The following is a 13,005-nucleotide window of genomic DNA, read 5'->3' as shown; positions in this document are numbered from 1 at the left end:
TTGTTGTCGCCGCTTTGTCTGTCAAAAAGCTGCTGCTGCTGCTGCTCGCGCGTTCTTTATTTTACAACACACTCTCTCGCTCTTTATAATTCCGTTTTCTGACATTAATCGGCCTTGTCAAATGGCAGATATGCAATGAAATTTGCAAAAGGTTGTTGCAGCTTTTTTAAACTAATTCCATAAAAATGTGTTATTATGCGTTGATCTGCGAATGTTTGGAAGCACTCTGATTATACACAGAACAATTTCGAAACACTTTAAACGCGAAAAATCTTATTGAAACCGCCGCAATCCAATAAGAAACTATTAATTGCATGACGCCATGTTTGCACTGATAAACGTCTGTTTTAGCGTTGCCAACGGAAAAATCGCATTGAAGCTGCCTGATCAAAAATATTGATATCTAAGAAAGTGAGAACAAATACCACTTTGGGATTTCTCTAATCTTAAAATTAAATATTATTTGAACAATAAAATATAAAATATAATCGTATAGTAAAATAAAGAAATTGCTGGAGTGTATTTCTGACTTAAGGGATTATATACAGTTAGAATTTTCAAAAAATCGATTTTTTTGTAATGTAAGAAAGTTTAATATCGTTCCGGTGAATATTTTCGAAGTTACACGCAAATTTGAAAAGGCGTTTCAGAGTGCTTGAAAGTACAAGGCTGGAGGGGCAGCGCGTTTTTTCTCAAAATTGTGTTTTCAAAGTCGGTGACCAACCTTACTCGAAAAGGGGTGAACCGATTTTAACACGAGCTTCTTAAATATATTTTTTAGTAATTAATCGAAGATTTTTTCTCACCGATATATATATTTTTTTAATAAACAATTTAAGACCGCAATTTTGGTCAAAAAGGTTTTTGTTTTTGAGAAACCACCATTTCTATCAAAAAATTTTTTTTTGCTTATTCCTTCCTAAATATTGTTAAATACCTTAACGAAATCTGTTTGGTTTTTTAATTTTAGAGGAGCCAGAGGTTCAAAGATATAGTGGTCACCGCAAAATGTCCTTTTTGAGGGGAGCTCTCAGAGATCGGCTGCAGCTCCTTTCCAAATAAATAAATATAACATAATATATTTACAAATTTTAAGATCAATAAATTTAAAAGTTTTCTCAGAAAAAATTCTGGAAAATTCGCTTTTTCTCAGTCTTCTAACTATATATAACCCCTTAAAAAGACTTCTCATAAGAAACTAGAGAACGATCAAAGTCCGGTCGATATGATGTGCAGTAATAACATTAAAAAAAAAAATACAAATTTCGCATTAATTAACGAATTGGATACTTATTTGAATGAGTATCGGCTGTCAAGAAATTGTCACATTTTTGAATACTGGTATCAAAGTCCACATTTTCTATGCTGCTCTACCTGCTCCTCCATTGAATGTGGCTAGTGAGCAATTGTTCAGTGCTAAAAGTCAGCTAATTTACGATAGAAGTCTCGCAAGGTGAAAATGCTAGTAACCCATTGGTTTTTCTTGCCATACAAATTATTCTACCAAATGTCTGAATGAAATTTATATATATATATAGGTATATATATATAATTAGCGCGTACACCCTTTTTGGGTGTTTGGCTGAGCTCCTCCTCCTATTTGTGGTGTGCGTCTTGATGTTGTTCCACAAATGGGGAGACCTACAGTTTCAAGCCGACTCCGAACGGCAGATATTTTTATGAGGAGCTTTTTCATGGCAGAATGAAATTTATGTACCTATTTTTTCTAATTTATTAATAAAAATACTGCATTTTTGAAAAGCCCATGCTTGTGTGTTGCATGAGTCCTTAAAATGTTCGGCTCAGTTTCGATCAAATTATTTCAAATAAATTTTTTTTATTTCGTAATTTCCATTGGTATCGTTGCATCCTCCGTAAATTTATAACGATAACAGCAGATCGTGAAAAAATATTTGCACATATTTATGTACATTCATATATACAGAATGCTGAATTAAGTTGTTTTTCCTTACTATACTTCACACATTGAGTGTTATGTGGTCAGTCTGTGGTAATTTTTTTACTTTCATCTATCTATGATTTTCGAACAAAAATTAAAAATTATTGTATAGCTAAGAAAGAAATTAAGATGAAAAATATATTTTTTTCGAGCAAAGAAAAGAAAAGATAAGAATGTAATACAAAATCAAAAAAAAAAAAAAAAAAAAAAAAAAAAAAAAAAAAAAAAAAAATTAAATAAGAAATAATTCTTATTGTTGAACGAAAAATGGAAATAAAATATTAGTTATTTTTATTTTCAACTCTTCAGAGGGTGCATGCAAATGCAATTTTCTCACGTAATTTTAAAATTATGCAATTTTCAATGCTGTTATGCTTAAATAAATTATTTATATTTGAAAGTCGTACACAAAAGATTATAGCAACGTGTTTGCTTTGTTTTGCAGCTGCCAACTACATTAGGAAAACGTGCACGAGATAGTGTGCATTACAAAAACGCGTCATATTTGTGCCCTCAGCTAGAAGTGAGAATGCCCGTTAAACATTCTGCTTTCATGAAAAGAACTATACATCATGGAATGTACAGATACATTTTCTGGAACATGACTGTACATGACCTTTTTCGAATCGTTCCCATGACAGGCAATGCTGCTGAAGTGACAGTAGAACCGACTGTCGTAAAAGTTTTCGTCCTTTGCAATGCTGCGACTGCTAACCGTCCTGACTCATTATTTTGGCTTTTTGTATCTTTTGAGTATTTTAATAACAAAGCTTTTGCTTTTGTTTTTGGTGGTCGAGGTAGGGTTCAAAATGACTTAGCACTTACAGCGACCTCGTCTACTGCGTCTACTATGGTGTGTGGCTACTAAAACAATCCCTCCTCTCCTTCTGGGGAGACACCCTTCCCGGGACTACTTTCTGTATTACTTTGGGAGGGCCCAGAACGGCATCCATAAAGGATAAATTCTATTCATCCATATCTGGGTCCATCCTATTTGTGCCAGCTTTCATGCTAATGCTCGTCTTCTTGTGTCTCTACCTATGCGGCTTTGCTTTGTTGCTCGTTGTAGAGGTCGTTTTTTTTTGTAGTACGTTCTCGATGTATTTCTTTACCGCGTTCCAGCTGCCCTTGTGTTCACGCATTTTGCTGATTATGTTGCTCGGTGCGATGTCGCCAATCTGCTTCCTCAGAGAATTTCTTTCCGCGAGCCATCTGTCACAATTAAAAAAACGTGTGCGTCATCACTCGACGCTTGTTTACAATAAATAAAACTCGGTTATTACTGCTATAATACTTTTTTATTGAGATTTTAATAGTTTTTTCATCTTTTTTTGTTTGGCTTTTATTCTCATAATGTTACTTTTTTTAAGTTTTTGTATTTTTATATCACACATAAAGGTAATAGTATTTTTTTTTTGTTCATGTCTTGCATTCTTAACGTGTTATAATATACAATACGCACGTATTCAGATATATGCTTACTTATGAAACACTTTGCTAATGATAAACGTTTTTATTTTTAATATTTTTTTTTTCGTTTTCATATATTTTAAGTTTTATTCATAAACTACAATAACACTATATTTAGCATTAGTCTTTAAGATAATTTTGCTTGAAGCAGGTCAATTTTACGAGGCTGATGTACAAACACATACATACATAAAGTTGGAGTGTCGTATATATTTATAAATATAAAGAGTTGGCAAAGTTAAATATCATTGGAGTATTTACCATTATTTTAACTTTGGTATTTTTCTTTTATTTGTTCATTCAAGAATAGCTTTTATCAAATTTAATAGTTATACACTAAGCTAATGTAATTTATTTTTAATCATGTGTTTTTTATTGTAAATGTATATTGAAATTTGTATTGCATTCATTAATATTTGCTTTAATAGTTAAGCATATTAAGATGTCTATTATGTATGTATTCTTGTAATTTCAGATTTCAGACACTACATTTGACTTTATTAATTTTTTTTTTTCAATTTTAAATTACAAATAACTTTACAATTTTCCATTAAAGCTAAAAAGGTAGTGATGGGGCATGTCTATGTAGTTTACATTGAATTTGGAGCGTTCAAGCATATAAATATAGAAAGCACTATGTTAAGTATACACTATATGCGTATGTATAAAATGTGTAATTGGTAGATCATAATACAATTTAAGTTTGAATTGAGTTTGCTTGCAACGAAAGTGAATTAAAACATAACAATAAAAAATATAGGTAAACATTTAGTACGGAAAGCTACAGTATTAATGATCACATTTTTAATTTCTCAAATCATCTGAATATCAATTCTGGACTAACAATTTATCATTTTATCACTTATTTAAAACTAGATAAATGTTTTTACAACAAACAAATAATGACCGAAATGCTCTCTTTCGTATTCATTCTCTTTGCACTACTGATGCAGCCTGAGGCAAGAGTCTTCTTGAATCAAGTAGCTCGTCTCGATAATAAGACAGGGCGATTCGAAAGTAAAGTGTTGAGGTAATTGTGAAAAGTATATGCGTATAAATACCCACAATAAATTAAAAGCGATTTGTACGTTGGACTTGCCACAAACAACTTGCTAAAATATTAGCTTTAAAAATTGGGAACTAACGCAGGGCAACAGTCAGTAAATTATTGTAATTTAAAATTATTATTTTTTGCTTTTTGTTTGGCTTTTAGTTTTTTGTTTTTTTTGCAATGTTCATTAGTATTTTTTTGTATTTTTGTTTGTCAATTTGAAACACCTCTTGCTTTTATTGGCAAATAATGGCGAGTAAATATTACCCTCATTGCGGCGTCTGCACAGAGGTTTGGTGTTTGTTTTTTTTGTTGTTTTCTTGAAATATACTTGAATAAGAATATTTGAATTTTTTGTTTTGTTTTGTTTTGAGTTTGTGTTATTCGGGTCATTACGTACAATTTCATATGGTATTGTTGATGCGTTCCGTTTTAATGATTCGTGTGTTGCATTACATTCCAATTAGGGTGTAAGAGATGATGGGGTTGGGGTTTACGAAGTACCCAGTCCAATGATGTGCTTTTGCGGAACGAACTCAGCAGCCAGAGGATTGAGAATGGAATGTTCAACATTGCATTCGCTCACAGCGAGCGACGATAATGCTGCATTTAACTCTTCGGTTCTAAAGTTCAGAAAAATAATTTTACATAAGCAATTAATACGTGACGTTGAAATTTTTAGTAATTGAAAATAACGATTACATGTAATTTGTTGTATACAACTTTTTAGTTTTATTGAATTTCATACTTTGCTTTCTGCCATTCAGCCAATTCAGCTTCAAGTTCGTCCTCAAGCATTGCCTCAATGCATTCTTTCATAATATCCTCTTCTTCAAGACGTTTTAACTCCTTTAACGTTAAAAGATGTATACATTTTAAAGACTACGATTATTAATACAAAACTTAAAATGTAAGAATTTAGAGTCAAATTAGAAAGTAAAAGACTTAAACCCGGGATTTGTCGCTAGGCAAATGCAACCACAAACGGTCGCGACCGGGTAAAAATTACCACATAATATCGTCCCCTTAGTATAACAATAGCGTATGTGCTCATAGGCTATTATTTTTTTATTGAATTTTTGGATTCTCCATCGTCGATTTTATATGTGGTCAAAATTTTGTCAAATTCTAGTTCCACAAAGTGGGTCAAAACGTCAGTCAAAAAATAATAAATATTTACAGACATAACGAGATTTGAGTGAGAGCTACTTTCGGCAAAAAGTTTGAAATTCATTTTCTCAAAACATCAAAAAATTTATAGGCTATTTTAATACTAAGGGGACGATATATAGGTGTATAATTATTTAAATATTTTTTTTTACGTAGGGGGCGCGTCTTTTATTTCTATGCAGAAAGCTACTTGAAGCGGCAGGTCACGATATTTTGTAGAAAAAATGTTAGAAGTGGTTTTATTACCTCTGTGGTACTTTTTACCCAGTAGCAACAAGCGCCAGGTTAAAGACTTTGATTATTAATACAAAACTTAAAATGTAAGTAAGAATTTAGCGCCAAATCAGAAAGCAAATATTATTTCAGGACTTATAATTTTGATGTTTTTTTAATGTGTCAGAAATTTAAGAATTTCGCGATTCGTGGGCGTTAAACTCAGCACCATTACTGTTTTTCTTTCGTGTATCAAACAAGTTACTTACGTTCTTATCGAACTCTTCTTCATTCTCCATCCATAAATACTCAGAGAAATCCTGTTCATCTTCTAAATCTGATAGCGAATCATCTTCCTCCACTACATATTCAAATTGGTCGGACCAATCATTTGAAGGAACTTTCAAAATCATTTTGTTTGTCAGTTTTTGCTTGAAAAATTTACAACTGCAAATATAATAGAATACAAGTTATTTAATTCAATTAAATTGATAATAAAGATTTTACGAATTAAAAATCTGCACAAATAATAATCGGAACTTTATCATCAGAACATTCTCCGAATTAAAGATTTATTTATTTGCATGCATTTAAAAAATATCAGCATTTTTAGGTATGGTTTTTTGTTTTTTTTAGAATACTTTGGAGCAGCAATAAGACGTGTTTTTGGTACCATTCTGCGCTTCAAAACAGGCAATTTATAAATTGCCAGCACAAAAATACGACGCAAAAGATGTAAAATATTTTTCTGATTTTAGTATCAAACTCACTCAAATTTCCATACAAACCAGAACTTTTTGTGCACTTTTATTTTATTTTTCCCCAAATCATTTACTATTCTCGCCTATTTTGTTTTGTTTATGGGCTATTTTCGCATTTGGTAAACGGCCAAAGATTATTTTTGTGAGTGCTCAAAACCACTTATCTCAATGCCTGAAAGCCAAAACATTTGTTTACTAGGCGTTTACTTAGCGTTTTTATACTCGAAAGTTAATATTGTATGTGCTTCGCTACCTATAATTACACACAAGTAGCTATAAATTAATTATGTAGCATACATTATGATTAAACAAAAATATACCAGGCACATATATGAATTTTAAGTTGGAATTTACTTTACGAAAGAACTTCGTCGTAGATTCAGTAATGAGATCAATGCGCTGTTTTTGGAATGCAATGCCTCGGCTAATTCAAGTCCTCTTATCGTCATAGAGTAATATATAGTACGTGTGAGTGTAAGCGTTATTACCTTGTGAATCAATTAATTCGAATTAATTTACATTCGATGCTATAAATTCGTAAATTTAAAATTTTTTAAAGCAGCTGTGTAGAAAACTAAACAAATGAAAAACAGAACAAAGCGCCAGAAATATTGAATTATAAATATTTTTATATTAAACACTTCACTGCGTTGCGAGCTAATGAACGCGATCGACTGACTGACACCAACGAAACGCCTCGACTTGGCGCAGCACATAAGTAAACGAGTTGATTCAAGAGACGAGTTCATGGATTTCTCTATACGACGCGTGTGAGTCAAGACAAACATAAGGATAGATATGTAGGTAGTCGTTGAACGCCAAGGTAATGGTGTGCGAGTATATAAGCACATAGTGGGCATGTGTGGGCAGGTGATATGCAGAGCGGGTTGGGGAGTTCGAAGGCAAAGAGAGTATCGCCAGTTGTATGATTGTATAGCAGCGCCATTCCGTCAACTGCTTGAGCAATGAAAGGGGAAAGTGTTCGGCAATATTCAAAACAACACGAAAGCAATGATAACAACACAGAATATACCAAACAAAAAATAAAAAACATAAATAACAGTAATATTTTCAGGAAAAAATATTAAGGCATGATAGTAAAATGTTAAAAAATTAATATTAAAATGCTTATTGAGCTGCATTTTAATATTGTATGGTCAAAAATATTCAAATTGCCCCCTATTATTATATATACAATTTTTTAGAAGTTTTCCCCAGTCAGGTAGTTGAAGATGCCACACTGACAGTTTATAAATACCTACTTAATGTACTTATAAATATAATATTAGGTATCGTTAACTTTTTATGCACACTAAATTATTTATATACCGATAATTGAAATTATATGTACATGTATATGTAATTATTTGGTACATTAACATATGAGTACATTTTGCGCGAATATCATTGCTGTGACAATACTTCCTTGTATATTATTTCCGGTTGCCTCTTATATTTATGCATGTACTAGCATATGACGGAAGCAAATGTTTTGCACATAAATTTATAGAAATAAGGCGTTAGAATGAAAGTAGTTAAACCTATCTACATTTATTTGTTGTTGACGATGAAATAGCATAAAATCATTCGTAAAATTAATAGAGAACGCTGCTGAAAATAGCACTTGATCGAATAAAAATCCGGTTTTAGTTCCGGTAACGACCGTCTTGGTAGTGTAAATGACTATGGATAGGTAAAGTTTTTTGTTTCTCATTGTAAGGACATTTGGATAAGAAATACATATATAAATTTTTCTAACAATTACACAACTATTGTAACCGTCTTTTTTCGCACATTAATGGGCACGTCTAAACATTTATACGGTAAATGTATACGTATATGTATTTAATTTCTAATAAAAGGTATAAAAATTAAAATAAATGAAATATTTATTTTATGAACTCCAAACAATATTAAGCGACCCAATAAGGTAAGCTTTTTTCTTTACCCCACCATAAATACAGCGCCACCAGGATTACTTTATTTGGTTATCTGGTCAAAAATATTGCTTATTTTGAATGTTATTGCGCAGAATAGCAATTAGCATATTAAATTTATGTAGAACTTTGTGAAATTCCTTCAAAATACAGAAAACTATCGTTCGGTGTCTTGCAAATTTATAAATATGCAGAAAAATATCCAATTGGAATGCCAAACAACAGCATCATTCCAGTCAGAATCCCGTTATTAGGTGCTTTCAACATCTACATTTCAATTGGATAAATTTAAATGGATAGAATTTTAATGTCTTCAGTTTGTAAATTTTCACTAAAATTGCATGGAAAACCTGCTTGCTAATCGATGTCTTCCTCATAAAAAAGCATAGCAAATATAAACAAGATGGAGTACTCAATTCCTTGCTCTTCATGTCACTTTGTTCTCTGCCTCAAACAGAAATTCACAATTTTTTTTACCGATAAAAAATGTGACTTACACCAGAACTTTTGTAAATCCACTTAAAGATAAAATGTCAAACAATAGTCCCCTCAAAAATGCACTGAAAATTTTGCAATAATTCGTTAACACTAGAAATTTATTAAAATTATACACAAAAAATTTGACGTCCACCACGTACAAAAACTTTTTAGCTCGCTCCGACAGTGTTGGTGTAACGCAAAACTCAGTGATGTATTTATTTGCTCGCTTTTATTAAAATAAGTTGCGTTAGGAAAATTGCCAGTGATGAATTATTTTTATTTCGTGTAGTACAGAATATTGAAGCTTTTTTTTGTTTGAATATTGGTGAGAAGTACAAAGTACCTACAGGATGAAAACAATAGGCGTATAAACAATATATATTTTGAAATTAAGAATCGGTTTTTGTGAATGTAAAATCGAAGTAAATTAAACAAAGTGGAATCAATATATGATTTATATGTTGAGGAAACTTTAAAACACCTGTGCGTTTGTCCGGCATTATTAAAAATGCGTTTAAAATGCCTGGGGCTCCCACTGTTGACATCCTACATGATGTCTACTTTCAGTATTCATAGAGGTCGGTCCGCATTTGGTATAGTTAAGGACCAAAAGGTCTATGCGTGGCTTATTGTCAACCAGGCTAACCTAACCTAACTACGCGTTTTCACGACAGTCGGTTCTACGTTACCGAAACGACCCGGATTTATATCCGGCCAAGGACTGTCACTCCAGCAGCATTCACCGTATGTAACAACAACAACAACCTAACCTACGTTTATTTGACAATTAAAAAGTAAATAATTGGTATATTTGTTTACGTTAACCCAGGGACAATCCACAGAAGGTGACTTCGCTATAACAGTTGATATGTTTTTTCTGCGATTTGCTGTTTGGGATATCAAATCGCTTTGCTTTTTGTTTGCTTACATTCTCATTAAAATGTTGACATTCGATCGACCAATTTGACATTAACACTTTTTTGGCTCTTGCTCATGCAAGGTATGATCAACTACATGAGCTACGAATCGATTTTTGCATAATTTTGTTGTATGTGTATGCGAGAATACGCCACAGAAAGGATTTTTTGAAAATCGCATTTTTTCACATTTTTCTGGGCACCGAAGTGTACCCTCCTCCGGCCGTTTTATCATAAACTTTATCTTTAAACGCGTTTCCCCGAAAATCGTGTTTTTTAAGCATTTTGGTCACACTTTTCATAGTAGTTATACTCCGATTTCAATGGTTTTGGTCTTAAAAGGTTCGGAAAACTTACCGCTAAGTTTCCCCGTGTACGATTTTTGAAATTTTTTTTCATTCCATTTTTATAACCTTTTAAAGTTCAAAAAATGAGCAAAAAAAATTTTTTTTTGCAAATTGTTGCATAACTTTTGAAAAAAATTAAAAAAAAAAAAATCTGTCACGGGAAAACTTAACCAGGGCAACTCTGAAGACAACGCATATCTAAGTTTTGCTTTCTGATTACCCAGGTGGAAAAACCGTGACCAAAATGGAGACCTGTTTCGTTTGGAGGTGGACGTCTTCAGCGCCATTTCAAGGTCGCGGGTGTTAATTTTTTTCAAAGTCAAAACCATTTTTTAAAAGCCAAGACATGTACCTTTAAAATAAATAAAAATTTTTTTTAAAATATTCACAGGATTTGTCACAATCAATCCCCAAAAAAACCCTTCATTTCAGGGCCTCGAGACCAGAAGACCCCCTTAATACCTAGACGCATGGGAAATTAAAGTGAGTCACCAAATATCCGTTGAAGTTCGTAAAATAGTATTAAATCTCTATAAAGATGTCAAAAGCCAACGAAAAAAAGCTCAATTGACACCGTTCCTGGCACTATTTCAAAACCCTCAAAATTATGTGCGCGATACCGTGTCCAAAATAAGGCAAAAGGTGCGCATAATAAGATTTTCAATGACAGTCGACCTAGATGGATCTTGCGACAAGTACGTGAAAATCTACTTGGGAGTAGTTAATTTTAAATAAAAAAAAAAAACAAATTATTTTCATTTCCGTCCGCTTGTAAGTAAACTAAAGCATTTATTGAGTTGATTAAATCTAATAACTTGGAAAAATAAATTTCTTAATTTCTATTGCTAATCACAAAAGCGCGAATCAAAGGCCCCACGTATCCAGTTTATGGAAAATAATAAAGGCCTTGCTACAGGATTCACAAAACGAGACAAGCCGCTTGATTTTTTAAACCGCCATCACAACCCACATGACGTAAGCAAATCAACTGATTCCTTTGAAATCGCTGAGAGCCGATTAACCGTCTGATGCTGGCCATATATCTGCATTTTTGCATTCTGTACATGGTGAACAGCTTCGACTTTCCATGGTATGCTTGATTGATATACTATTCTACTATTACTATTCTACTTTTACTTTCTATTGTTTAAATTTGATTTTGTGAAGATGATTCAAATGGGCCTTTTATGTCAGGGACTGCTTAAACTTTTCGGCGCAGTAACTTTTAGTGCTCCGACTTTTAAATAATAAGGCATCCATCTCTGAACTGTGTTTTAAGGAGTTAAGGGTAGTCAGAATTTTCAAAAACTTGTATGCTTGTTTTTTGAAATTTCTTAAAAATATTGTGCGGAAATTTGAAGTGAATCCGACAAATACTTTTCGAGTTATTCAACAACTAGCGGCGCGGTACGTACTTCGCTACGTATAAAGTGAAATATTAAATCAAACTCATTTATAAAAAAAAAATATATATTTAATTATTTGCTAGCTATTTTAAAACTTAATCCAAAACATTTGGATTTACAATATTTTTTGTTTTTCCATTTTGAGCATGAATAAACAAACGGCTGGAGGTCCCGACTCTGGAACAGGCAACATAAAGTTGGTCATGTGAAAAACATGATTCCTCCAAATTCACACCACAAACGTTAAGTGTTTGCCCTTGAGCTTTGTTGATGGACATCGCAAATGATAAACGCACAGGATATTGTAATCGTTTGAATTCAATGGCATATCAGTTGGAATCATAGGGATACGCGGTATTAACCAAACTTCTCCTTTTGATTTACCAGTTAAGATCGTAGCTTCAATCAAATTTGACAATAAATTTTCCACTGCCAATCTGGTGCCATTACACAGTTTTGGTGAATTAATATTTCGCAATAATATAATCAAAGAACCCACTTTCAGATTCAAGCAATGCGGTGGCATACCAGCCGGTTCTAATGAATTTAAAAATTCAGTTGGATAATTCATTGCCTCATCTTGATTCATAGCACTGTCAATTGATTTATATGTCGTGACTACACCTAGTAGTTTTGCTTGAATTTGAAAATTAATGGTATTGATATGAATGTTCTTCGGTGCTAAAATGGCGCGTTCTCTCAACCAATCATGATTTCGGTAATTCTGAAGAATATTTGGAAAAACACATTCAATCAATTCATCTATCGATTTCGTAATTGTACAAAAATTGTTCGGTACAGTAATCAATCCGTTGGTTCTGTCGATTTGTATTTTGCCATCACCAATTTGTAACAATTGTTTTGAAAACTCATGGGCAGCTGGATCATTTTGTAGGTGAATACGCATATTAATATTCAGTGTCAATTTTTGTACATATCTCCAAAGAACTGATGACTTCAAACAGGCATTTATTTCATCAGCAGGAGTTGACCGAGGAATGACAGGCAATGTTTGTCGAAAATCCCCTGACAGTAATATCAAAGCACCACCAAAAAGCTGTTGGTTACCACGTAAATCTTGCATTGTTCGATTAAATGCTTCTAGAAATTTTTTATTCGCCATTGTACACTCATCCCATAAAATAATTCACGTTAATCGCAGAACTTTTGCCATAGCAGAATTTCTTGAAATATTGCAAATTGGAGTTTCAATCACCTGTACATTCAATGCCAATTTTAATGCAGAGTGTGCTGTCCGACCACCTTCTTATAATGTAGCAGCAATTCCCGAAA

General features: G+C 32.6%; 1 protein-coding gene across 2 annotated transcripts; it reads right to left on the bottom strand.

The window, feature by feature from the left end:
• Positions 1-4,780: 4,780 nt before the first annotated feature.
• Positions 4,781-9,194, bottom strand: LOC129236355 (polyadenylate-binding protein-interacting protein 2). Of its 2 annotated transcripts, none has more exons than XM_054870698.1 (4): positions 9,060-9,194; positions 6,134-6,311; positions 5,230-5,330; positions 4,781-5,104 (listed from the first exon to the last, which is right to left on the bottom strand). In XM_054870698.1, exons 2-4 carry the CDS (start codon positions 6,275-6,277, stop codon positions 4,975-4,977), a joined length of 375 nt encoding a protein of 124 aa, XP_054726673.1. In that variant the 5' UTR covers positions 6,278-6,311; positions 9,060-9,194; the 3' UTR covers positions 4,781-4,974. The 2 variants fall into 2 exon arrangements, with proteins under 2 accessions (XP_054726673.1, XP_054726674.1); XM_054870699.1 differs by lacking the exon at positions 9,060-9,194 and adding an exon at positions 7,114-7,309.
• Between the last annotated feature and the right edge of the window lie 3,811 nt (positions 9,195-13,005).

The sequence above is a fragment of the Anastrepha obliqua genome, chromosome 1 (genome assembly GCF_027943255.1).
Source record: "Anastrepha obliqua isolate idAnaObli1 chromosome 1, idAnaObli1_1.0, whole genome shotgun sequence".
Taxonomy (NCBI): Eukaryota; Metazoa; Arthropoda; class Insecta; order Diptera; family Tephritidae; genus Anastrepha; species Anastrepha obliqua.
Note: the sequence above shows the minus strand (reverse complement) of the source record. Positions and strands in the feature narration are given on the sequence as shown.

Excerpts from the sequence above, each read along its gene's own strand:
- LOC129236355 (XM_054870698.1), bottom strand. The coding sequence starts at position 6,277 with ATGATTTTGAAAGTTCCTTCAAATGATTGGTCCGACCAATTTGAATAT. Across the intron at positions 5,331-6,133 it reads AAGAAGAGTTCGATAAGAAC|GAGTTAAAACGTCTTGAAGA; the intron begins GTAAGTAACTTG and ends TTAACGTTAAAG. Across the intron at positions 5,105-5,229 it reads GCTGAATGGCAGAAAGCAAA|AACCGAAGAGTTAAATGCAG; the intron begins GTATGAAATTCA and ends TCTGAACTTTAG.